Source organism: Pelophylax lessonae (assembly GCF_965119305.1).
Source record: "Pelophylax lessonae genome assembly, chromosome: 4".
Lineage (NCBI taxonomy): Eukaryota > Metazoa > Chordata > Amphibia > Anura > Ranidae > Pelophylax > Pelophylax lessonae.
The window spans coordinates 600,507,304-600,535,016 of NC_138771.1; the positions used below are offsets into that span (position 1 = coordinate 600,507,304).

The 27,713-nt window shown below is 44.3% G+C and overlaps 1 protein-coding gene across 3 annotated transcripts in view; it reads left to right on the top strand.

Annotated features, from left to right (window-relative positions):
* CARM1 (coactivator associated arginine methyltransferase 1) overlaps positions 1-14,400 on the top strand; it is a 65,947-nt gene extending 51,547 nt beyond the window's left edge. The window contains exons 13-16 of one of the 3 annotated variants that reach the window (XM_082254570.1): positions 3,177-3,289; positions 5,314-5,463; positions 13,128-13,196; positions 13,300-14,400. In XM_082254570.1, coding sequence (XP_082110696.1) covers positions 3,177-3,289; positions 5,314-5,463; positions 13,128-13,196; positions 13,300-13,436 — 469 coding nt within the window. In that variant the 3' untranslated portion in view covers positions 13,437-14,400. The remainder of the gene's footprint in view (positions 1-3,176; positions 3,290-5,313; positions 5,464-13,127; positions 13,197-13,299) is intronic. The other 2 variants (XM_082254571.1, XR_014225160.1) reach the window with 2 other exon arrangements.
* Positions 14,401-27,713: the final 13,313 nt, after the last annotated feature.

Here is a 27,713-nt window from a genome sequence, read left to right on the forward strand (position 1 = left end):
CTCCCCGGCTCTACGTCTGGAAAAATCTTTTCTTCCCCTGTATTGGACTGTAATCAACACGGAAGCCAGTTTGTCCGGATGGGGAGGTGTCTTGGGAGTGTGTTCGGGGCCCAAGGTGTCTGGACTCGGGAAGAGTCCAGGTTGCCGATCAACATCCTGCAAAATTAGGTGATCAGACTTGTCTCAATGGACGAATCATCTGTAGGGACGCCCTGTGCGCATGTAATCGGACAATGCCACGGCTGTGGCATATGTCAATCATCAAGGGGGCACAAGAAGTGCTCTGGCGGCCCGGGAAGTGGCTGGCATCTTGAGGTGGGCAGAACGATATGTTCCGGCCCCCTCTGCTGTGCACATCCTGGGGGTGGAGGATTGGCAAGCGGACTATCTCAGTCGGCACACGTTGGATCCGGGAGAATGGTCTCTTGACCCGGAAGTATTTCATCAACTGTGTCTTCAGTGGGGGACCCTCGATGTGGACCTGCTGTCTTCCCGTCTCAACAGGAAGGTGCAGAGGTTCGTGTCAAGGTTTCAGGATCCTCTGGCAGACGCCGCAGATGCTCTGGTGGCCCCTTGGGGTCAGTATGGCCTTATTTACGCCTTTCCTCCAATACAAATTCTGTCGAGACTGCAGTGCAGAATCAAGGTAGAAGGCATTAGTCATTCTGGTGGCATCAGATTGGCCTCGCCAGTCTTGTTACGCAGGCCTGGTAAGTCTGGTAGCAGACATCCATTGGAAACTTCCTCTAAGGGAAGATCATCTGTCTCAGGGACCAATCTTCCATCCTGCTTTACGGTCGCTGGCTTTAATAGCTTGGCTATTGAAAGACAGAAGGCTGTCCTAGTCGGTGATTCCTACGCTGTTGAAGGGAAGGAAATCTACTTCCAGGAAGGTTTATCATCAAGTTTGGAGGGCGTACATTAGTTGATGTGAGTCGCGGGGGGGTGGGGGGGGGTTCTCCCCGGTCCTTTTCTGTGTCTCGCTTGTTGGGGTTTCTACATTTGGGTGTAGATCAACGTTTGGCTCTGGGCACCATCAAGGGCCAGATTTCCGCCTTGGCTATTTTTTTTTCTAAAGGTCTTTGGCGGCGAAGTCCTTGGTTCACACTTTTGTGCAGGGAGTTTGCCATCTGGCTCCTCTGGTGCGATCCCTGGTACCTCTGTGGGATCTCGATTTGGTTCTCTCGGTGCTTCAAAAGCCTCCCTTTGAAGGAGAAATTCCTCTGCTCTCTCTGTCACAGTAGGTGGCTTTCTTACTAGCTATTCTGCACCTCGGGTGTCGGAGTTGGCTGCTTTGTCCTGTCGGTCATCCTACTTGGTGATTCAAAGGGACAAAGTGGTGTTGCGACCCTGTCAGGCGTTCCTTCCTAAGGTTGTCTCAGGGTTTCATTTGAATGAAGACATTGTGCTACAGTCCCTATGTCCTAAGCCGAAACATCCTAAGGAAATTGCCTTACATTCCTTAGATGTGGTAAAGGAGATGCAGGTGTAACTGGCAGTGACTGAACCGATTTAGAAAATCAGATTCTTTGTTTTTATGGATGGACATCGTAAGGGGCAGGCTGCATCTGCTGCGACCATTTCCAAGTGGATCAGGCAGAACGGTGGTGCAGGCCTACTCCATTAAGGGTCAGGTTCTTCCTTTCCCTGTTAAACCGCATTCTATGAGGGCGCTTTGTGCCTCCTGGGCCTTCCGTCATCAGGTGTCAGTGGTTCAGGTGTGCAAGGCGGCTACGTGGTCATCTGTACACGCATTCACAAAGTTGTTTTTTAAGGTGGATGTACTTGCATCTTTGGATGCGGCGTTTGACCGCAAAGCTTTGCAGGCTGGGGTTTGCGGAGGCTTCCGCTTCTTGAGGGTGAAAGTTTTTTTTCCTGGTGGTGAGCTCCAGTGGTCCCTAGTTGAGCTCCTGTTACCTGGTTGGCTATGTTTAGCCTTGTTTGGAATTCTGCATTTGCTGTTTTTTTTTTTTTTTTTCCCACCCCTCATGTTGATAAAGCTTTGGGACATCCCAATGGTCGGAAGACTTGAAGCTGTGTCTGTCAGTGAACGAAAGAGAGAACTGGATTTTTGTCTTACTGTAAAATCCTTTTCTCTAAGGTTCACTGACAGACACAGCACCCGTCCCTCTGTTGGGGTGGTTATTTGTTCTTCTGACACTGCTTGTTACAAACTGAAGTCCTACAGCAGGAAGTGATGGTAAACCCTCTGGGACTCCCCCAGGGATGTAACCAAAAGGTTTCCGCCTAGTCCTACTCCTGAAAAGAGCATAAAGCCCACTGGTCTGAAGGTTATTAAGCTGTGTCTGTCAGTGAACCTCAGAGAAAAGGATTTTACAGTAAGATAAAGAATAGTTTTTTGTCTTGCCGTAAAATCTTTTTCTCTGAGGCTCACTGACGGACACAGCACCCACCCCTCTGTTGGGTTGAGTTATGTATTCTTCTGATACTGCTTGTTACAAACTGAAGTCCTACAGCAGGAAGTGATGGTAAACCCCCTGGGACTGCCTCAGGGGCATAGCCAAAATTGTTTCTGCCTACCGGTAGTCCTACTCCTGAAGAGAGAGCAGCATAAGCCCAAGAGTCTAAGAAGACATGGAGCTGTGTCCGTCAGTGAACCTCAGAGAAGGATTTTACGGTAAGACAAAAATCAATTTTTTTTTTCTTTTCTTTTTTTTGAGACCGATGGCTTTCTTTTTCACTTCTGGGTTGTTTATTATTTTTTAAATGGAAAAAAGACTGAAAATTAAAAAAAAAAAAAACTTCATTTCTGTTATAAAAAAAATATTACAAATGGGTAATTTTTCTTCTTCAATGATGTCTGGTGATGAGGCTGCACTGATGGTCACTGAGATGCTTCACTGACGAGGCTGCACTGATGGTCACTTAGAGGCTGCGCTGATGGTCGCTGATGAGGCTACACTGATGAGGCTTTTTTTTTTTTTTTTTTCAAACCGTGTGATCGAGGTTAGGACAAACACTGAAAGAGCCAATCACAGGAAATAAAATGGGAATACCGCTTTATAAATATATACTTTTTCCGTTAAATATTCTTTTGAATAAAGCACACAGTCTCCATTTTGATTAGGTTCCCTCAGGACACTGCAGAAGCAGATTTTTGTGTTAACATTTATGTCAGTTATGCCAAGTGGCTGATCATCATGTCTGTCTTCCAGGTACACTGGCACAACGCCGTCCCCTCCTCCTGGTTCCCACTACTCCTCTCCCTCTGAGAACATGTGGAACACAGCAGGGGCGTACAGCATGAACACAGGGATGGGCATGGGAGGTGAGTGAGGGGGAGTTAGAACCAAACGGCACCTCGTGCATTATTGGGGTGGGGAGAAGTGGGCTCAATGTCCCTGGTAACCAATAAGCTGCTTGTTTTTTTTATCTGCATGAGTGAACTATAAGGGGTGTTTCGGGTCTTTTTATACAATGCCAACTGTCATTGAAATTAAATCCTTCAAGAACCCCATGCAAAATGTTTATTTGCCTGCACTTCATGAGTTAACTGCTAGTTTTTGTCTAGGGGATTTCAGAGCAGGGATGTAGTTACCGAATCTGCCTATGCTGCAAGCGCAAAACTGGTCTCGCTGCTCCTGCCCTCCCATGGTCCTGTGAATGGACTGTTTCTGACGTCATCACACCCATAAACCGTCTCTGGATGGGAGGACGGCAGAAACAGTCCACTTCTGAATGTGGCGCAGCGTGGTTTTCCAGGGATCCAATGATGGGGGTAAGTGGAGCTTTTCAGTGCGCCCGTAGACAAAACGAGCAGTTAACCAATGCAGTGTGGGCACAGCACCACCGCATAGGAGAATTTTTTTTTTTTTTTTTTTTTTTTTTTTTTATGGAGTTCTGTTTTAATTTCTAGACAAGTCATAAAAGCCTAGATTTTCAGACAAAATTTAGAAGCTTTAGTATGTGCTGGTTACAGTGCAAACGTTTTTTTTTTTTTTTATGTTAATGCGGTTTCCTAACCTTTCCGCTGAAGTCCAACTTGAACCAATGTAAGTGTGCATATTCCACACCTTGTCTATATTCCCGTCGCACACATTCCTTGATCAATAGGCTCATCTCTAACAGGTGCTGTAGCGACTACCAGCTGGACACTGGATATATCACAGTTTAATGCACATACTTGCCAGCACACCATGGATCTTCAATTGCAGTCCAAAGCTTTTATTGCAGAGAGATCACATCACAAAAGAATAAGTGCAAGGTTTCAGAGCCGCACAGGACCAGTCATGCCTGACGAAGGGGGTCCTGCATGGCTCCGAAACTTTGCACTTGTTCTTTTGTGATGTGATCTCTCTCTCTCGGCAATAAAAGCTTTGAACTGCAATTGAGGATCAGTGGTGTGCTGGCGAGTATGTGCATTGACCTATTCCAATTCTAGCTGATCCCTGTGGAAGTGGGAAGTTACTGTAGTATCCGCCACTAGTAGCTTTTCCAAGCTGCATAGTGAACATAAGGGGGTCACCTGCTCTGTACAAGTGCAATTCAGAGAACGCCTTTTTTTTTTTTTTTTTTTTCAATGAATGCAAAGCATTTGCTAATTGGACAAGGTGAAGAGGCAATGTGGTAATGCACAATCTCCATCTCATTCAATCAGCAAGGTGTTCTCTAAATAGCACCCATGTCAAGCAGGCGACCCCCTGTGTTCTTTATGCAGCAGGGCAGCCGTTTGGCACAGGATCCCAAAGACAGCGAGGATCACTGTAGTTGTGATGACTGCTACAGTGCTTCACTGCTTCCACAGTGTTTTGCCAGGTATGGAATATGCATACTTGCATTACCCTCCCCACACAAAGATAGAACCGCGGTGACTGGGTCTGTATTACAGGAAGCTCCTGCACAAAGATTTAAAAAAAAAAAAAAAAAACGTACTGATTTTTAATATTTTTTTTTATGACACTTCCTACTTAACAGGAGGCATTAGGTTGGGTTCACACTTATGCAAATTGGGTGCGGGTTTCCCCGCATCCAATTGGCATGACAGGAGACTGACTGGCTCTCCATAGATCCAGTTCACACAGCTCCGGAGCGGCCACGGTCCACACTGGAAAAGGGTCCTGTGCGTCTTTGGCTCAGTTTCAGGTCCAAATTCAGGCAAAAATTCGGACCTGATTCGCACCTAAAACCGAGAACAGGGATGCACTGGACCTCCTGCTGCGAGCCGGGGCCACATCTAGTGTGAACCTGGCTTACAAGAAGTCTGCTTTTACTCCAGTGATGTGATTTGTGAATTGATCTACTTTGAGCAGAAGTGTGTGTGTGTGTGCTTACAGTTTGTATCTTGCTTGCCAGGTATGCCCACGGCGTACGATCTCAGCAGTGTTATAGCTGGAAGCTCAGGCATCAGCCACAGTAACCTCATCCCTCTAGGTGAGCAGTCTGCAGCCTCGTGTTCTGCGTCTCTGCATCCGGGACCCCAAGACCTGACACACGGAACCTCCAGTAATATCATAATCTCCATTCTCTCATGAATGCTTCTTCCCTTTCATTCCCCCAGCCCTTACACTGCTTTAGGCTTGTCAGCCAGCCGTGTATCATAAAGCTAACCTGCTTATAGAAGAGGGGATGGGCAGAAGGTTTAGTTCTAGCGCCCCCCTAGAGGCTGTTCATTAACCCCCATTTTTGAATCAATTCAACATTGTCACCAAATTGCCTTTCTTAAGAGACTAACCTGGTAACTCGGTCACTGCATCTCCATGTATATAACTAATCCATTAACAGCCCTTAACTTAAAAATGTTCTCGTGTGATAAGGGGATCATCATTTAAATTGCTGTGCATTAGACAGGTCACAAAAATTGCCACTTTTCACACTTCTACCTTTATATAACTAAAGCCCACTACCACGGAAGGGACTAAAGTTTTTAACCATATCAATCGTCGGGTCTGTAATCTTGTCACCAAATGGCTGCATCTCAGCGTAATCCATTAAACAAAATCTTCAGGTTAAAGCATTGTCCTTCCAAAACCTCCTCCATAAACTTTTGGACACTGGGCAGTTGATTAGTGCCGCTGTTATGGACATGTCCGGGTGTGTCAGCTAGGGTGGTTCCCGAAGCTACTAAGGTTCCTTCTGCCAGTTTGTGTCTTGTAGTGATGTAGTAGCAGGCAGGAGGAACCATGGTACCCAGTCAGGCGATACCCAATCTGACACACCCAAAAGTGTTGGAAAGCGGTGTTGCTTGAAGTTTTAGAAGAAAATAAAGATTTGTCTTTTCACCCCTTGAAGTGAGAGTACTACGTTTACGCAGTGCCTCTAGTTTGGTTGCCAAGGAGACAGGGTGGCTTTAACTTAGGTCAAACACTTATTCCCATTCTCCCTTAAAGACACAAATGACCATAGCAGGGAAAGGGTCTATGATCTCTGGTACAGAGATCTTTCATTTGCAGTTTGAGAGATTTTAGAAGCCAGCATGAGGAGCAGCCAACCAGTGCACACTTGCTAAAAACTAGAACACAGAGTGGAATTAGCCGTCAAAGTGACGGTCACTTTAAAAAAAAAAAAGTTATCTCTTGTAAATTAATATTAAAAGTGACAGTGCGCGTTCACCTTTTTTCTGAAAAGGTGAACTAACCCCACACCCTTGTTTTGTCACATTATTTTTGGTTGTGTTCAATATGTGCAAATCAAGATCACACTAATACGTAAAAGTATAAACTTTTATTAAAAGTAATGACAGATCCAGATAAAGAAAATAGAACAATAATCCTTAACTAAAGATGCTGTTTCCGCAACGGGTCCCTCCTGCACATGCAGCATGGCCATAAACAGAACAAAATTCAGCCATCCCCATTCGACAGAAGTCAATTGGACAAGCTTGAAAACTTTTATCTACCAGTGGCAGCAGCTGTTGATTACTGTATTCTGCTAGAGGAGAGTTGTCCAGCTGTCAGAATACAATGTCCTAGCAGGGTGATATATTCAGCCAATCCCCCCCCCCCCCATTTATCATGCTGGCTGAACAAAAAAAAAAATCTAGGGTCAGTTTTAGTCTTTATTCACAGCAATAAATCATGGTTTTTATTTTCTCAATCTGGCCACTGTGAGCAACAAAATTACAATATTCAATCACATTGAATATTGTACACTGTGCCAAAACTAAGGCTCAGTTCACATATATGCAAATGGGATGCACTTTGAACCTCATCAGATTTGCATGCCATGTGAATCGAACGGTCTTTCAATTTAGCCGGTTCACATATGTCCAGGCTGGCCTCAGGCTGTTTTTAACCACTTCACGTCCAGCCTATAGACAAATGGTGGTGGGGGGCTTTCCCATCGTGACTGGACGTCATATGACGTCCTGTCAGGAAGCGCCGATCGCAGGACCGCGCAGTTGAGCTATCTTCATCGGCCGTGTCCACCGGACACAGCTTATGACTAGAGTACCAGCTCGCTGACGGTACCACGTGACCGCAGTGACAGATCACAGCAGGTCATATGACAATTGGAAACAATGGATGGCTTCCTCTTATGCCATCCATTGTGTACAATTGTCATATGACCTAGCTGTGATTGGTCAATTTCATCACATGGTACAGGGCCAAACACAGCCGATCTGTACTATGGGATTAGCTTTGATCACAGACTGCAAAACAGACTGAATTCAGTTTTTCGGTAAAATGCTTGCTTAAGCAATGCAAATCACTGCTATAAGCAAACATCTTGTGTGTTTAAAAAATAAAATCTGTTCTGATCACTTCCCCAGAGCAGTGCAATGTTACTATGGTAACATCATATTGCTCTGGTCACACTGTAATTAAAAATTGTAACATTTTTTTTTTTTTTTAACAAAAGGTAATATTAAAAAAATATATATTTTATGATGCTGTATTGCACTGGTGACAGTATGTAAAAAAAAAAAAAGAATAAAATTGTGAATTTATTTTTTTTTTTTTTTTACATTTCTTAATTTTCCAAAAAAGATGCCATAAATTACAACTTCAAAAAAACTGCCATGTCTACTACTAAATATTTTGAGCTGTCTACTTTCCATAACTTTCCTGCAGACAAAATAATATACACTGATTTGGGTTTTTTTTACCAAAGAAATGTAGAGAATACATTTTGGGCTAAATTTATGAAGACCAATTATTTGCATAATTTTATAACAGAAATGAAGAAAAACACATTTATTTTCAGTCTTTTTTTTTTTTTTTTTTTGTTTAGAAAAAAATAAAATAAACCAGTGATGCTTAAATACCACCAAAAAGTTATATTTGTGTGAACAAAATGATTAAAATGTCATTTAAATACAGTGTTGCATGACCTCGCAATTGTCATTCATAGTGCGACAGCGTTGAAAGCTAAAAATTTGCCTGGGCAGGAAGGGGGTAAAGGTGCCCAGTATTGAAGTGGTTAGAAGAGTCCTGTACGTTTTTCAGGCCAGGTGCAGTTTTAAGTAAAGATTTGCACGTGAATTGCACCTGAACCGGTGAACAAAGCCACACCAGACTCCTTTTAAAAATTGCATTGAAACCTCAGCCGGACATATGTGAACTAAGCCTTGAGAAGCCATCAATCAACTTAATTTTCCTGCTACTCCCCTGCTGTATGCAGCTGAATTTCTTGTCGATCAGCCCCAATCTTTTAATTATCACTGTCACTTGGTGTGCAGGAAAGAATGTAGCTGGATTTATAAGTTGGTCTTGCACTAGATATGCAGGCTGAACTAGAGAAAAATAGATTCCTCCACCTATGCTACACACTGTTCAAGGATAAATCTGCACTGCTGGCTTTTGTATTCAAGAAGCCACAGCCACCCTCAGTTGCTTTAATACCTTATCAGTGACTGCATCTGATAGGCCATTCAGGCCATTGAACACCCTCTTTTATCCTTTAAGGATGCAGACACTGTTCAGCTGATAATTTTCCACCCAGCTTTGCCAAGCTGGTTGGTACCAACAGGACCACCCAAAGTGAATTTCACCTAATCAGTTGAAAATCTAGCTGTGTATGGCCAGCAAGCTTTAGAAAGAGAGATTATGGATTACAGACCACAGTAATTATGGCAACCTCCACTCAATACTGACTTACCAATAGGCATTCATTAACCATTCAAAGAATCCCTTTTCTTACGACTAATCCCTGTATCCACTGACTCATTCATTAACCAGTAGGTGGATAGGGGATATAATCAGTTTACACTGTACTTATGTCAGGGATCATCCAATTTACTGCAAGTATATAGAGTAGATTAGTATAGTCTTATCTGCTGGTTTAATTTTGGGAATATTTGTAGGGGATTGAATGGGATGTTCTCTAACACCAGCATCGAGCCTGATTTATTAAAGTGTCTGGGAGAACAAATTGTCAATTGAAAAGTTAAAGATTAGAACCTTTTAGGATTTTAAAGTTTTTTTGTTTTTTTTGTGTCCGAATTGGGTAGATTTCTCCTCGCTGCCTGTTTAGGGGGCAGAAGAAGAGACGAGAATCTTCTATAGGCACATAGAAGACAATTAACATCGGACAGGAAAAAAAAAATCTGTTTGGGCACAAAATGAAATTAAAATCCGGCAGAGGTTCTTACGCTTTACAGTATTTAAAATGGCAAAAATAAATGATGCTTCTTTTGGATTTTCCTCTTTGGACAAATGGTTTCAGGCCACACCCTTTTTTGTGTATCCTGTGGCCCCTGGGTTACAGCTAGTCCTGTGCATGGCTTAAAGTGGTAGTAAACGTGGTTTAAAAAAAAAAGGCCCCCTTGCAGGTTAACCAGTTGCCGACCGCCCTATAGCAGTTCTACTGCTACAGGGCGGCGGCTGTCCGCAGGATAACATGTATGTGTGTGTGAGATCCCGCACTTCCGTGTAGTGGGCGCAAATGCACGCCGCTGGCGGCTCGCTTCAGCTGTGGTTATGCACAGCGGGTACCGAAAACTCAATGTTCGCCGGCAACTGTCGATCGTTCGATAATGGCAGTCTGCCTATGTAAACAAGGCAGGTTGCTGTTCTGTGAGTAGGGAAGGCATGAAGGCCTGTGTTCCTGCAAAGCACTGGCAGGGAAGGCATGGATCCCGTGTTCCTGCAAAGCACTGGCAGGGAAGGCATGGATCCCGTGTTCCTGCAAAGCACTGGCAGGGAAGGCATGGATCCCGTGTTCCTGCAAAGCACTGGCAGGGAAGGCATGGATCCCGTGTTCCTGCAAAGCACTGGCTAGGCACGCGGTTAACCCTTTGATCACCCCTGATGTTAACCCCTTCCTAGTACAGTGACTGACTATTTTTAGCACTTATCACTGTATTAGTGTCACTGGTTTCCAAGAAAGTTTCTGTGTGCAATCTGTCCGCTGCAATATCGGAGTTCGCTGTAAGTTGCAGATCGCCGCCGTTACTATTAAAAAATAAATAAAAATTCCATAAATATATGCCATAGTTTGTAGATGCAATAACTTTTGCGCAAACCAATCAATATATGCATATTGGCATTTTTGTCTATATGTAGCAGAATACATATTGACCTAAATTGATGAAGAAATTCGATTTTTTTTTTTTTTTACTTTTTTTTTATTGGATGTTTTAAAGCAGAAAGTAAAAAATGTTTTTTCCCAAAATCGTCATCTTTATAGCGTAAAAAAATACAAAGGTGACCACATCCCACCATTAACAGCTCTGTTTGGGGGGGGGGGGGGGGAATAGCTTTGCACAGCCAAATGATTGTCAGTTAAAACAACGCAGTAACTGCAACAAATGGCCTGGCCATGAAGGGGGTAAATCTTCTGGAGCTGAAGTGGTTAATGCCATAATGTGCTAGCACATTACGACAGACTTTTTATCTTCACCTGGTCTTCCTTCTGGGTTTGCGCTCTTTGATGGCTTGAATAGCTGGGCCACGTCCTATCCATATGTGCGCCGGTTTTAGGATTGTAGCACAATGCACTCTGCATTGGTGGCACACTTGGTGGGCCCTAAATGCAGAGCGCACTACGCATGCACAATGAGGTAATCAGCAGGGCCCGATGTGAATATGTCCTAAACGGAGCAAGCGTAGAAGATATTCACTGTACCTAGTAGGGATCGAGCGATTATTGGCAAAGCCGATGTATCGGGGGGCCGATGAGCACTTTTCCTGATATATCGGAATCGGCCTCTGAGGTTACCGATATTGCCGATATTCCAGGAAAGTGCTGTAACGGAGTGATGCTTGCAGCTAGAGGCATCACCCCGGTACCGGTGTCCATAGCAGACGGTCGGCTGAATGACAACCGATGCGGCTGAGAAGCCACTCGGTTGTCATTACAAGGAGCCGGAGGGAACGTCCCCCCCAAAACCTTTCCACGGCTCGCCCGGGTCTCCCGTCCCACTGAGAGACCCGGGCAACCATCCTGCATGGCCGCCAAAGAGAAGACCCGATTAAAGCCGCATTCGGCTCTGATCGGGTCTCCATGTAAAAACCTGGAAGTGATGTCATCACTTCTGGGTACTCTGCGCCAAATGAAAAAAAGACAGCATTCAAAACAGCTAAACTTGGCGTTTTGAATGCTTTTAAGTGCAGAGGAGGGGTTTGGGGTCTTTTAGACCCCCCAGATCCCTTCACAAGAGTATCTTTAAAAAAAAAAAGATTTTTTTTTTTAAATGTATGAACATATCGGCCAATACCGATATGCAATGACCAAAATATCGGTATCGGCAAAAAAAACTATATCGGTCGATCACTAGTACCTACAGGTAAGATTATAAGCTTATCTTTAGGTACAGGTGAATAAAAACATTTTTACTACCACTTTGACTACCACTTTGACTGTCTTCAAAACATGACTGACTTAAACACTTAACTCCAGACACTTTATGCATGAGGCCCATGTTTTGTTGTGTTTTTTTTTTTTCATTGCAATAGTAGATTTTGGGGACACAGTGTTTCATGTCTCCAGTGGATTGCTTAGCTAAACCTTTAAAATAAGGCATCGTTCGCATGGTTGTCTCTGTACACCTAAGCATATGCCTGTCTTTGTCCACATGGAATGCACAGATATTCTGCGCATCTGTGTGCAGGCAGTCTTAGTCATGTCTATTAAGATTCAGTGGCTGGTCCCAATTTGAAAGTCGTGTGGGTGTGTGTCCAAGAACTTAGTGTGCGTTCGGGGACACGCACCTGCACAAATGTCAAATTGGAACCAAAGCCTTTGTCGATGCGTCCGCTGCATCCTAGTAGACCTGAAAGGGACTGTCTGCAGATGCACTGGACAGCTGTCCATCCTGTTCAGACAAGGATATAGTACAAAGTACGCATAGATACACCTGTGTAAACCAGGCCTAAGGGTCCACCCATAACTACCCTTTGGCTTGTATATCTGTGAGCTCCATCCACAGCTGCAGCAGTTAAGCAGTCACACATTTTTAGTGCAAATTTTTGAAGAATTGGCTGGGTTCTCAGAGCTGTGAACTGTTGGGAAAACCTTGCCAGTAGAGAGAAGAAAAGCCAGTGGATAATCAAGACAGTCAGTGTACACCCATATCCTCAAATATCAGTTTTAAGTGGACTAATGACTGTGACCTTGTGTACATAGCCAGCCCCATAAAGACACTGTTTGGTATGGAGGAACTCAGGTTGCCTACATGGAGCCCCATTAATGCTCATGGTTTTGGAATGGAATTTCCAACCAGCTTATATAGGTATGACAATTGTGCCCAAAAGCTTTTGCCCCTATAGTGTATGTAGCTCGTGTGTTATTGCCCATAGCATACAACTATCTGTGTCCTCCTAATTTCATGTATATGGGCTGCCTGCTGTGAGCTAAAATGTCCACTACTGTGGCCCATGGGGAGAAATAGGAAGCTTATGGCTTAGATCTCAGAAGCAGTCATGACCTCGGCAGTAGTCCATTCGACATTTTTAAACTTTCTATAGAGCATGCCTAAAATGTTTTTTGTGATGATTTAGACTTTGCATGACAAGCTGTCCAACATTTAGGGTTGAGGTTAGTTTCTCAGCTGCGCTATAGACAAGTAAATTCTGGCTGTTGTGGGCAACACCACCATTTGTATAACTGTCCTTTTTGGTTTTACTAATGCCCCTCATTTTTACTAGACTACCAGAAATTGTGTGTAGGCAATGTTTCCTTTAACTTCACCCGTTTCCACTTCCACCTCCTCCCCCATTTCCTTGCAGCTAACACAGGAATTGTTAATCACACCCACTCCAGGATGGGATCCATTATGAGTACAGGCATCGTCCAAGGTAAGACTCTGCAGCATGCAATTAGTGTAAGATCTAGGCACTGCTGTGCCATTGAACCCTTCCAAAGTCATGATAAAAACTCCTTGTCTTTTCTCTCTTCTAGGATCGGGCTCAGGACAAGCTGGTTCCAATGTTACCAGCCACTACCCAGTCAACAACCAGTTCACTATGGGTGGTCCAGCCATCTCTATGGCTTCTCCCATGTCTATCAACACCAACACAATGCATTATGGGAGCTAGAACCTGCTCACTCCTCCCCTGCAACCTCGGCTGCTCCTGCCCCGCCCAACCCTCTTCTCCCCACTCCCCTGTCCTCTCTCTCTCCAAAACTGACAGCAACAGGAATACCAAATGATGCAGAGGTGTCTGTGCCCTTCCCCTTTCCGCTGAACCCATTATTAGACATTTGCACCGGTCCAATCCTCATCGCCTTCCTCTGCTCCATGTTTTTCCCATGTTATCCCCCTCCTTCCATTTGTACCATAACACACAAAGCAAGACACTTTGCTTTCTTGAAAATGGACTTGTACATTTTTTTTTTAAAGAAATACTAAAAAAAGCATTGTCCAAAAAAAAAAGATAAAAAGGATAGCGGTGGGTGTGGCTTATATTACCAAGGCAACCAGATCATGCATCGAGGATTGAGCCTGCACAGGTGTCATATGCGGACTGTTCTGTTGGGTGCCCCCTTCCCCGGGCATTGCTGTGAATTAGTATTACAACCGTTAGGGCAGGAGAGGGTGGAGGAGGTTTTAGTAGCACTGTGCTTCATGGAAGGAATCATGTCACCCTCGTTTCTGCAGGGAAAGTGGGTACAAATTATCACTTGCTAGGGAATTCTTTTGTTTACTTACAGCTGCTGTCTTGTCTTATCTGGGAAGCAGAATCTGAACTGACTATCCCCCCCACCTCCCCCAGAAGTATGATTCCTTCCCATGTCCTTAGTTTGGACTCTGGAATCCATGTCCGTCTGTCCTTTCGCCCCTTGGTGTTAAGACATTGCATGTTCACTTTATGTACCAGTTGTTGGAATTTGGAAGAAAAGGGAGCCTGTCATTCTTGCTGTAATATAGACGTTACAGTTTTTAATCTAATACAATTAAATTTAAGTTTTTTTTTTTTCGAGTTGGGAGAAATGTCAAAATTGTAAATACATTTGTCAGCGAAATGCTGTACGGAGTCACCTCCTATCTCCAGAGGAAGCCATTTTTTTATGTCAATTACTCGTCAGTTTTGTAATCCATTGTTTAAACAGGAATTGGTGACATCACATTTTTTCACATTATACCTGTAGTATTAAAATAAAAAAAGTGACGCTTTGAAAGGAAGAAGACATACAAGGCAATAGAGTGCCAGGACTTTCTCATGCACACAGGCATGTTTCATCCCCTGGAAAGCACAGGTGATGCATATAACCTGCTGCCGAGTCAATGACAAGCTGTTATTTTGGCTGTACACCTGTGTGTGCTCGCATACAGGGATATACGCCCCAAATGCGGAAAGTTACCATTTGCAGCATACGTTCCTGTACACAAGTTCTGTTCAGATGCAACTGAAGGGTATTTTAGCCTGTCATTGACTTTGACTGGCTGCTGCCAGCAGGCTATATGCATGCTGTACAGGTAAATGCACCCATGTGCATGAGGCCTTAAAGTAAAACTGTGGGCAGACTCTGGACATGCAAGTATTTACATGTTCTACTGCAAATAGAGGTTAGTAAGAGCCTGTTTAAAGTCCAACTGAACTTTCAATTTAATCTGCTAAGTGCAATCTAGGTGCATCAAAACAAAAGGTTCCCGTTTTTATTTAAAAAGTAGCCACAGCCAGAGTAGAAAAGCCTGTTCCCTGCCAGCATGCTGCAGAAGAGAGCCTTGCTCTCTGTAGGGAAGCAGTGGTCTCTCTAGAGGTCTGACATGTACCCTGCTGTGCCAGAGCAGTTGACGGGGAGCGTCAGCTTTGCCAAATCTAGATCTAACTCAGCAGAAGCATCAGACCTCTAGAGAGACCACTGCTTCCCTACAGAGAGCAAGGCTCTCTTCTGCAGCATGCTGGCAGGGAACAGGCTTGACGCTTCTCCTGCTGAGTTAGATCTAGATTTGGCAAAGCTCACACTCCCCGTCAACTGCTCTGGCACAGCAGGGTACACGTCAGACATCTGTAGAGATACCACTGCTTCCCTACAGAGAACAAGGGTCCTTCTCTGCAGCATGCTAGCAGGGGACTTGTCTTTATACTTAGTTTGTGGCTGCTTTCTTAAGAAAATAGGCTTTTTTTTGTGATGAACCTGGAATGTATTTACCAGATTTAAACTGAAAGCTCATTTGGGCTTTGTAGCTTATGTTTTGCCTAAGGGTGTATAAATATTTGAATGTCCATAGGCTGGCCAGAGAACCACTTGAAACAGTTTTTGCACCTTCAAACATGTTGGCTTTATTTCTTTCTGAGGGCTCGTTCAGATTTGGCCTGGCCCCTATTCTGTTTGCATGTGTACTATTTTAGCACCTGCATCCTCTCTGGGCTGTGTGCAGGCAGCCTATAGAGGTGGATGCAGGCTGCATGGACCAGCCACCTGGCAAAATTTGACAGCCGTGCAGGAGTGGCTGCATGACCTCGAATGCAGACTGTGTGTTTGGGCCGGTGCAGCCCCTCCTACATAGCTGTCAAGTACTGACATGCGGCTGTGTCTGTACAGCTTCTGCATCCACAGCTATAGGCTGCCTGCACACAGCTTGCGGCAGATGCAGTAACAAAGGCAGACTGCGCCAGCACCCGTCTGAACAAACCGTAATCTTTGTGCACAGAATACAAGCTCTCTAGTGCTATGGGTCCATTCTGTGTCCCCCACCCAGCCAATGTTTAAAACTAAAGCTTTAGAGCCAGCCTTTTTTTCTGTATTTTCATGCTAACACACAGGTAATGCAGCATGGCAAATCTGCATGCATGGAGCTGCTTGTGTCATCTTACTGTACAAGGAGTTCTTGTGAGAATTGTAAGTAGGGGTTAACTGGACTTTCCAGAGATGCAGGACATGTAGTGTTTGGGCTCCTGCGAGAATAATCTTGATATTACAAACTATCTTAAAAAGTTAAAGTAGAACTATGGCAAAACTTTAGTTTTGGATAGAGTAAGGGGGGGGTTATAACCCCTGCCAGAATTTTTTTTCCCCATCTGTGTCCCCTTGTGGCGATCTTCCCTTAATGTCCTGTCCCATAGCCAATGTGAGAGGAAATCCCTGCAAATTAAAGTTAATAAACCCAGGACCCTGCAGTCCCTATATCTGATGTCCCACAGTACACAGAACATGGAAATGCAATTATTTTAGTAAATCTAAACCGCTAAATACCTTTTCTCCTCAGCAGTATATAGCAGTCTTGTGACTTCTGAGTGTCTGGTTAAAGCTTGTAGGAGGAGTTTTCATTCTGCACTGACTGTCAGAATGCAGGACCCCTGACCCTCTGTACGGACAGCACTAATCGGCCCTGTGCTGATCGCATGCACCCTCCCAAGAAAAGGAACAAAAAATCTCTAGCGATGCACACCAAACAGGGCATGGGCAAGCCTGGCTCTGTATTATCAGGAAATATATTGGGGACATTGGAAGAAGGGGAGGACCAGAGAAGACAGGATCAAACAGCCTTTTTCACAATGCAAAGGATTAACCCCTTAGCTTTCACAGTGAGTATAACAAGCATGTGTTACTGCATATACAGACCGATTTTACTGTTGTGGGTTTAGTAAGGCTTTCAGGGAATTCCTTAGTGCCCCCACAGGTCACCAGAATTAGTGTCCCCATTGGAAGATTTCCCCTCTTTTCAGGGGACACCCCAAAATTTGGGATTTCCTTTTTCTTTCAATGAGGATGGTAAACAGATAAAATAGAGAGGGTAAATCTCCTTCAATGGGAGCACAGACAGCAATAAAAAACTGACGGTTCTAATCCATCATCACTCTATCCAAAACGTAAGTGTTGCCTTTAGTTCTACTTTAAATGCTGCAATACCTTTCTTTTTTCCTTTCAAGGTATTTCTTTACATTTTATATTTTGTACTACAGATTTATCTAAAGGAAGCCTGGACTGAGAAATGTATAGGCTGTCATTGCTGACAGTAGCCAGTAGCCTAGCTGTTATGCTGATTCATTTGGCTTTAACAATTTTGCCACGGACCCGGAAGAAGCAAGTAGTAGGTGAAGGAAAGTTCCCCCCCGGAATTACTCTTAATGTTAAACAGCCATTTAACGTCCCTTGATAAATGCATGGTTCCATGTTTTGACTTCAGTCTATGCTCTGATTGTCGGCATCAGAGCACAGGTGAAGCATTTGTCAGGCTTTTCAATGACAAGAGGTTGATAGTACGGTGGGCTTAAGTTGCATGACGTCACTGGTAAATGCTGGAAGCTTCCAATGCCAATCCGCACAGAGGAAAGTCAAACCTATTGCTATGCATGGTTGTTTGGTGTTCATAGAGTAATTCTTGGGTAAACTTCCCCTTTACCCAGAATAGTGATTCCATATTAAAACTGTTGTGTTAAGCGAACAATCAAGCAGTAAGCATTTTCCAAAGGAAAGGTCAACAGTGGCAGCCTGTATATCTCTTAGAGCACAGGTTTGCTTTAAGGCTGAGCTCATATGAGAGCTTTTCTATACCAGCAAAGTCATGGCGAGGTCCAGTCTGACTCCCACCTGATTGCGCTTTCTCTTAGTGGTGAGCTCAGTTGAGAAATAGCATGCAGAGATTTTTACTGGAAGGAAAGCTGTCATATGGCTATGACCAGAGTGATGTCACCTTTCTTTTGAAGTAATATAATGATTTTATCATTCTGTCTCACATGGTGTTGTAGCCTACAGCAGCAAAATTGCATCTGTCATATGCCTTATGCTTTTATTGGTTCTCGGAATTAACCCATATAGGCAGAGGAAGAGGAATAGGTTTAGCTATGGGGTGGGGGGTGGGGGGGGGGGGGACTGGATGCAGTGGCCTGCTGTCTGCCAGCTTTTCATTGTCCACTGTAGTATAGCACCCCTTGGTAGCGAGCAAGCTGTGGGCATATTCCATTGAACACTTAAAGCCCAACTCCTGCAAAAACATGTACATGGGGATAGACGCTATACTACTTTTTTTTTTTTTTCTTTCTGCAATCTGTCCCCCCCCCCCCCCATTTAGGAGACTGTTCCCGACTTCCTCTCTGGACAGTAAGCAATTTGAAATCTCTCTAGTGGATGGGGGGTCACAGACTACAACAAAATACTGTTTTTGGTAAAATAATAAATTAAGCCCCGTACACACGTACCGAACGATCGGCCGCCTTTTTTCCAGGGCTGTCCTGTCCGCTGAAAAGTGCAAAAGACTGCACACGAATTTTGTCGGCCATCAACAGCCGACTGCAGAAGTGATGTCATGTGATGGTTAACTTTCCGTGTCTTTTTTCTTCTCTGAGCATGCCCAGTTTTGCAAATCTGCTGATTGTCGGCTGAAATCTGTACTGACTGACGCACAATCGGCCGTTCTGTTGTCGGCGTACAAAAATTTGAATGCCTGCAGGACAGATTCTGTTCGGCCGAAAATGCGCTGTCGGAAGCATCATACTAACAATCGGCCGATCGGCGGCCGAATATTTGCGGCCGACAATCGGTACGTGTGTACGGGGCTTAACTGTCGGTTCACACTGGGGATGGCTTCCAAATCGCCCCCAAAGTGGTGCAGGAACCTTTTTCTAAGTCGGAGCGACTTGAATTGCTCCGATTAGAATGGTTCCATTGCACAGAATGGAGTGCGACTTGTCAGGTGGCTGAGTGGCAAGTTGCCCCAGTGTGAACCCAGGCTTAGGAACTTGGTCTGGTAATTTGTGTTCTGTGGCTTCCTGCTTTGATGACAACCCATGCCCTAATTTCTTGTGCTGCTGTCACAGGTGCAGGAAGTGAGATTAAACTTCCAATCTGTGTCCTCTCTGGGAAGAATGCTTCCTCAGGACAGGAAGCAATTTGGCATTTTTTAGCGGTGAACAAAACGCTGTTTTCAGTAAGGCTAGGTTCACACTTGTGCAATGCCAGACATTGCATGTGATTCTCACCGCATGTTAGTGCACATCACATGCTTTATCTGTGCTATGTGAATTTAGCCATACGTTTTGTATGGCTGAAATTGCTTCGCATTCGGACCAAAATGGTGCAGGACCCTTTTTTTTGGTCCGCACTGGAATTAGTTTGCATAGGTGTTCACACCCATGAGATACGATTTCATAGTTCGCACTGCAAAATGATTTGTGGGTGTCATTAAGTTTACACTGACACCCGCAGCGTGAGATGCAATGCTGGAACCCGCACTAGAATCGTGCTGGTTCCTGCATCGCACCAGTGTGAAGCAAGCCTAAAACAGGAAGTAGTTAGAACCTCAGTCTGTGTCTTCCTGCATTGATGACACCCAATCCTGAATATTTGTAACTTTATTTCCTGCCCCTGCAACAGCAGCACATTTCCCTAAAGGAGTTATAGGCAGCAATACAAGCTGGATAGTATTTGCTCTTCTAAAGTCTTGGAGGAAAAAAATAGTTTTGGCTGGATTTGGACTTTAAAGGGCCAGTATAGGCATAACTGCAATATAGTCAATGAGTACTTTATATCAACTCCTGTCCTCAGGGCACACTAACAGGCTGGATTTGCAAGAAAACTGAAATAAATCACAGGTGATCATTTGCTGTTAGTGTGCCCTGAGGCCCAGAGTTGAGAAACACTGCTTTATACAATGTCATTCATTTTACTGCTCTGCCTGCAATGCCATATAAAATGTAATTAAGCTTTAAACAGGCTGCCTCTGTGTGCAAAGGTGACCAGTATATAGAAGTTATTTATAAAGTCATCTTTTTTTTTTTCTTAGTCTGAGAATTATGAAATGCAAGTTTTGAATGTAATGTAAATTTATTGTCCATGTCTTTTTATCCTGAAGTACTGATGTAGAGACCTCGCCTATCACAAATGTTTAGACTCGACCAGGGCGTCTACCAATCATTTTTTGGAGAGAGAAAAATCAGATCAAGGGGCTTTTCTACCTTCCCGATATGGTCATCCTTCTCAGCTACAAGGGCTTTGCTGTTTGGGTTTCTGTTTGAGATGATGCCAATTCAGCTGTTTAGATGGAATAGTGTCATCACTGGCATGCTGCAACTTGTCCTCCTCAGCAGATAGGACAGTTGCCCAATCCTGAAAAAGTCAGTATTTTTAAACACTATTGACAGTTCTCAAAAAACACATCTATTACAGGTGACTTAACCCTCTCTGGCTTGTAAGTCTCCCCTGTGTTCCGTTCCCTAAAGGCTGGGTGTCGGTGAGGTTGCAGAAAAACAGAGGCCGCTGGATTATCAAATGCTGGACGACCGTTAGCTGGTCGGGAATGGATATTGAAGAGCGATAATAAACTGTAGCTCAGTTTAATGTACAAAGCACTAAGCCATGCCTGGCTCTCCAGAGGTGGTGGCTGGGTGGTACCTGTTCCTTTTTTTTTTTTTCCTTTTTACTGTGCAGGTGGCTGGACTCTGTTGCATATCCATGGATGGAGGGCTAGGATGTGCAGATGTAAATGTGAATTACTTTGCTGGACTCGGACAGTCTGTGTTGTCGTCAGATTCCGTTAAGCTGGACTTTATCTCCGCACCATCTCCCATCCTCCTACCTCCTTGTTTTTTTTTTAAATCACTTTCTTGCAAAGTGATTAGAGCATGTTCTCAATGTTTCCGTCCTTTTTTATGATTTTTCATTTTGAAATGCTCATTCTCCTTTGCAGAGATTTCCTATAGTGTTAGGGCTGTGTGCGTTTATACCAGCGCTCCCTTTTAACTCTGCTTCGATTTTTTTTTTTTTTTTTTCCATTGCCCCCTCCTCCAATTATTAGTTTTTTTTTTTTTGGTTCCCCTCCCCCAAGGAATTAAATTTTGCCATGCAAAGATCCTGTTCTTAGTAACCTCATCGTCTCTGTCCTCTGTTCGATGGCAGACTGTCGTTTTTAAGATGGATTTTCAGAGGTAATGTCGAAAGACTCATAGGAAACCATTGCTAACACAGCTGCTGTTCTTAACTCTGCCTGTAGTGTTCAATAAAGTTGGGAGGGATTTTTTTTTCAGGTGTGGTGGCCTCAAGTGTTTTGGTGTTCTGTCTAAAAGTTTTCGTTTGTCCTGGTCACGATATAGCTAGAAGTAAACTAGTAGTGCTACTAGCTATCTTATTTTTTAAGATTCTGTTCCTTTTATGTGGAATTATGTTTCCATGATAGAACTGTTTTGCTTGAACCGAAGGTAAGAACACTGCTCAAACTGCCCTACGGTGGTCACAGTGTATGGCCTTAGCTGACACTGCTCCAGCAACGCTCCCTGATGTTTCACTCCATCTGTAACCAAGCCACGGTGGTTGAAACGTGTTAGTTGGCCATACACCGTGACAATATTGGGGCGATTTAGACTCTGTCCTTTCCTTTGGTTCACCCACTCTTCTAAATTGGTGCTCTGGAATGCCGTCTTCTGAGTATTGGCAGGAAGCTCATGAAGGCTCTGGCTTAGATCGGCGCTTCAAGTCTTTATTGACCAAAAAGTGTTGCTTGGATGAATAAAAAAAATGAAAGGGCAAGAAAACCTATTTGTAGAAAATCTGCTTCCGCCAGTGTTTTGATGCAACTAGAACCCCAGGCATTTAAACTTGTGATCTCTGCTGAATTGGAGAAGCAAACGAATCCAAATTCCAGCCTACTGCTTCAGCAGAGATGTTGTGACCAAACATCTAGGCCAGTCTTTCTTAACCATTTCCTCCAACATTTTCCAGGTCTTAAAGCAGAGTTCCGGCCTCAAATACCCTTTTTAACTAAAAATACCCCTATAATACTAATCCATCGCCCTTTACAGAACCTCTATTCTCATACTTACAAGGTGTACAGTATTGGATTTTAGTCAATATCTTACTTTTAAAAACACTGTCTGGGTGCGGCCATCTTGGATGTGGGCATCTGAAGCCGCAGTGTAATCTGCTGTGTCCTTCTTCCTGATTCCAGGGAGTGTTCTGGGAGTTCTTCCTGATTCCAGCCTCCTGGGAGTGATGACAAACAGCTCCCAGGATGCAATGCAAAGGTGGAAGTGATGTCGGTGGCTGTGGCCACAGAGGGGGGGAGAAGGAGGAAGTACAATCAAAAATGCCCCGAAAATAAGGTAAGGGACCCCTAAAAAAAAATTGAAAATGCCCAATTGTTGTTCAGCATAGCGAGCACTCCAGGAATCACTAAAGTTGCGAAAAAGGCCGGAACTCCACTTTAAGGATCTTCTGCCTAAACCAATTAATTGGCTCTCAGTGAGAATAATACCCCTTATGTAGTCATCGGGCACAATGCAACCTTTACAAACCGCTAAAAAGGCCATAGGTGTCATATTGCTGGCTCTGCCATTTGGTTTTGGCCCTTGACATAGGCGGGCACCATCAGATTTGAGGTCAGTCAGCCACAGCTCAACAACTTGTGGTGGAACCCTTGCTCAGAATGAATGATCTAGACTTTTGCTTGTGGGCCCTCAGAATAAAATGTTGTTACCCTTCTGGTAAGATTAACATTCCTACATTCTTAAAGTGGTTCTAAAGACTGAAGTTTTGTTTTTTTTTTTACTTTAAAGAAAGCTCTGCCCTAAGGTTAAAAACAAAAATAACTGATTGCAGCTTCAGACCCCCCTTATACTTGCATGATCTCAATCTTGAGCCAGCACTGTGCCTGTGAGCAGTGGCTCTCTCCTTCATAGGCTTAGAGACAGTAGTGGGAGGCATTGCCGCATGCTGCTGTCATTCAGAGCCAGTGAGGAGGGAGTGGGAGATGGGGCTGAGCTACACTTGGTGGGTCTGTACAAGTGCCCCTTGACCCAGAAGAGGAGGATTGGGGCTGCTTTGTGCAAATCCATTGTATAGAGCAGGTAAGTATAATCTGTTAATTATTCAAGTTTGAAAAGCGAGAAAATGGTTCAGGAGCATTCTTTTTTGTTTTTGGCTGCATGTGCTGCTGGGGCGATTTCCCAACAGGAAGTGAGAAATTTCGCCCGAGCTTCTGGCCCTTATGATCACCAGGACAAATTGAGAGGGATAAACTCCCCAGCGGGGACACATGCCAGTAAAAACCTAGCAGTGCTTCGAACCCTTCACCACTCTACCCAAAAACTAAAGGTTTTAGCTCTACAAATTAACGCTAAAGAGTTAGTTCATCTTTACCAAAAAACTATGCAGGGCAGCTGTAGACCAATACAAACTGCAGCCTTGTCCTTTTAAAGGTGTAGTCCGTTTACATACCTGGTAAAATAAAAAGATATGGCAACGCCTCCACCCCCCATCCGCTTTGTTGCTAGGGCGTTTATAAGATGCTCCCAGCGCTTACTAGTCACCCCTCACTATTACGGGAACGAGCTCTCAAACCCCCACATGTGTGTGGTCCACTATCTCCTCCATTGTAGCATTGCTGAGCTCAGAGCTCCTGTAACAGGTGGGAGAGGAGCATGCATGTGAGGGGAGGTATGTAATATAGCCTACATACACCTTTAGCAAGGGCGTTATGTAATGTTGGTTAAAACTGCCCAGTTTATTTTTTTTTTCTTCAAGGTGCCCCTTATTAGGCAGTAGGAATGGGCTCGGGTGTGTTCAGGATCCCACCTGTCCCATCCCCTCAGGAAGCCAACGGTGCACATGGCTAATCACAGGCAGTGAGACATTTTCTGGTCTGCAGCTGCACAGATCGGGAAATGTCTCACTGCCTGTGATTAGCTGTGTGCTGTGTTGGCTTCCTGGCAGGATTGTGCAGGTGCCATCTCGAACATGCCCAAACCAATCTCTACTAGACAGTTTATTGGTAAAGGTGAACTAACTCTTTAGGCTCCATTCACACACGTGTGTGACTTGTCATGCAACTTTGGACAGCAGTCGCATGTCAAGTCATTACTCGTGTTTTCCAGTGATAACCTTTCATATGTGTGACTTAAAGTTGCAGCAACTTCAAAATTAGTTCATGCACTACTTTGGTCCATCTTTAATGCAGCTAAAGTGCCGTAGACTTTAATGCTAACCCTCAAACGTTGCATGAAAGTTGTACCTGATTATTATACAATACAGTTGTCCATTATCACTGGTGAGAACCAAAGTTGTATTCAAGTTGCGCCCATCCAAAAATGCACTCCCATGTTAGTGCAAGTTTGGAGTCCTATAACTGTGAATGGAGCCTTAATCATCTAGTATAATTTTACTGTAAAGGGGCTATTTTATGAATGGTGTGGGATCTAAAAGTTGTGTGTTTCAGTTTTTGACATAATGGCTGTGAAATCAACAAAGCCTAGTCCTAGAGATCTGACTTTTGACTTTAGAGTTTAGGATTACAGGGGTGTTTGTCTATATGTAAGAATTACACCACAATGCAGCAGCCTCACCACTCCTGACATGTTGCAGAGTTCAAAGCTCTGTCTGGTTTGTCCTCAATGACTGGGGCTAAAGAAATTCCGCCATACTTTCGGTATTGAGGAACCTGTGCTTCTTTCCCCTTCCTCTTGTTGGACAGTGTGATGGTGCAATACTATCACGTGCAGATAGGGACAGTGGCTTCAGCCCTGGGTAAACTTAAACTAGTGTCATTTGGTACGTATGCAGGGGTCTTTTTAATCTTTCCCTCCAGGGCAATCAAGGAAAAAAGGTTAGTATGTGTTTCCAGGGGTGTCAATATAAACCTATACTTCTCCCTACATTGACAAAGCAAAAGGGTCTACACAATGTACTAGCCAAGCTGTGGACTAGATGCATGGGCAACCAACCTGTGGCCCTCCAGCTGTTGCAGAACTACAAGTCCCATGAAGCATTGCAAGCGACTAATAATAACAAGCATGACTCCCAAAGGCAGAGGCATGATTGGACTTTTAGTTCTGGAACAGCTGGAGGGGCCACATGTTAAGCACCCATGATAGTGATGTTTAGGAATACAGTTTATACACTACCCGGGCGAGACAATTTTGCTTGGAATCTAGAAGCCAGCTCAAAAAGTTATGAGCCAGTTTTTTTTTTTTCCCAGCATGTTGAATGGTCGGCTTCTGTTGGACCGGCTGCCATACACACGAGCTCAAGGGCGGGCAGTTTTTATTGAACAAGGCAAAGTTGCCCGGCATTCAGCCTGTGTGTGCTTGGCTTGATATTGTGATGGGCAGTGGCTCACAAGGGGGAAGGACCGTGCAGCTAGGTGGGGGGGTAATACAGATCCAGTAACTCATGTCATCTTAAGCCCCTTTCACACAGGTGACTCCGTTAAGCGGAATCCGCTTGCTCAGCTGGTATTTCTCCGCTAATCCCCACTTAGCAGGCGGATGACTGGTCCTGTCCGCTATGCAGAGTGAACACGGACACAGTCCTGCTCTCCTCTATGGGAAAAATTGGATGAAAACCAAACTGCCTGTCCATTTCCATCCTATGCCATCTGATTCGTTGGATGGATAGAAAATAGGACCCCCATTTGTTTTTTGGCAGACAGGATCGGATAGCGGTGGGTGTCAGCGAACAGTTGTCTGCTGATATCCACGGCTCCATAGGAGACTGGAGGGTCCGATCAGGTGCACCTGAAGAACTAACAGGTGGACCTGATTGGACAGCCCATGTGAAAATGGCCTTTGGCTGTGTGGCTATAGCATGACAGGGAGAGAATGAAAAATAATAAAACATTTTTAATGAAAAAAAAAAAACAGTTTCCATCTTTGTGGGGCTGTAAATGGAACTAAGGTCATTGCAACCAGCTGCCCCACACTCACTGTTAAGGACAGGGTGCCAGACCAAGCCCGCAACACCTTCAACCTCTTCTTAGGAAGGAGATCGTGGGCAGTGAAAACAGGCAGAGGAAACCATCAGCGCTGGCATTGACTGCTTGTCACAGCCCCAGCCACCGCAAGAGGTTTCCAGTTCCCCTATGCAAGCATCTCGCTGCAGCAGGCTGCAAAGCTGTGACCCCAATTACTGGCTGACATGGCATCTTAGTCCGCACAGCTGCGGGCAAGGGCCACAATAGGCACAAGACCCCCTGCTGCAATGTAGCTCAGGCACCAGACCGCTAATTCCAGTGGCCAATGTGACCTGGCGCCTGGGGTTTGTCGAGCCCTGCACTATATTACTAAAAGTATTGGGACACCTGCCTTTACACGCACATGATCTTTGATGGCATCCCAGGTTTAGTCTGGAGGGTTCAATATTAGTGGGGTATTAAAGTCAGATGTTTTTTTTTTTTTTTTTTTTATCTTAATGCATTGTATGCATTAAGTTAAGCTTTCTGTGTGCAGCAGCCACCCTAACACATGTCCACAAGTGTCTCAGTGATCCAAGATTCTCCCTTCTCACTGGCTGAGACAGCAGTGGTGCCATTGGCTGCCGCTACTTTTAAAGTCAGCTAGCCAATCAGGAGAGAAAGGGGACAGGGCTCCATGTCTGAATGGAGACAGGGAGCTGTGGCTCTGCTCGGGTGCCCCCCATAGCAAGCTGCTTGCTGTGGGGGCACTCAACAGCAGGGAGGAGCCAGGATCACAAAAGAGGGACCCAAGACGAGGATCTTGGCTGCTCTGTGCAAATCAACTGCAACAGAGTAGGTACTGGTGCCCATACACTATATGAAAAATCGTCTGAAATTTGGTCATTTCAACAGTTGGTTTGTTTTTTGGCCAGTTAATAGGCACAAATCAGTAATTGGTTGTGACAGTTTTGAGCCAAAAAAAAAAACACGAAGGACAAGTTTGGAAATTTTCTGCTGAACGATAAATTGAAAGGTTAATGTGTTTCTCATCCAAACTGTTTGCACTAGGCATATGTGAAAAAACAAACAAAAAATTGATGTCCATTGAATGATTTATCAGTCATTACCTGATGGCACCATCCTCTGCTCTCGTGGCCAAGTGTTCATTTTTTGAAAATGCGCAGGAACAATTTTTGTATAGTGTATGGCCAGCATAAGTAGAACATATTTGTTTTTTTTATAGGAAAAAAAAAAACCAAGACTTCACAATCACTTTAGATTGGCCCACCCTTTGCAGCTTCAACTCTTCTGGGAAGGCCGTCCACAAGGTTTAGGAGTGTGTCTATGGGAATGTTTGACCATTCTTCCAGGGGCGCATTTGTGAGGTCAGCTTGATGTTGGATGAGAAGGCCTTGCTCTCAGTCTCTGCTGTAATTCATTTCAAAGGTGTTCTATTGCATTGAGGTCAGGAATCTGCAGGCCAGTCAAGTTTCTCCACCCCAAACTCACTCATCCATGTCTTTATAGACCTTGCTTTGTGCACAGGTATGTTGGAACAGGAAGAAGCCATCCCTAAACTGTTCCCACAAAGTTGGGACTCTGAAATTGTCCGAAATGTCTTTGTATGCTGACGCTTTAGAATTCCTTTCACTGGAACTAAGGGGCCAAGCCCAACCCCTGAAAAACAACCCCACACCATAATCCCACCTCCACCAAATGATTTGAACCAATGTACAAAGCAAGGTCCATAAATACATACATGGATGGG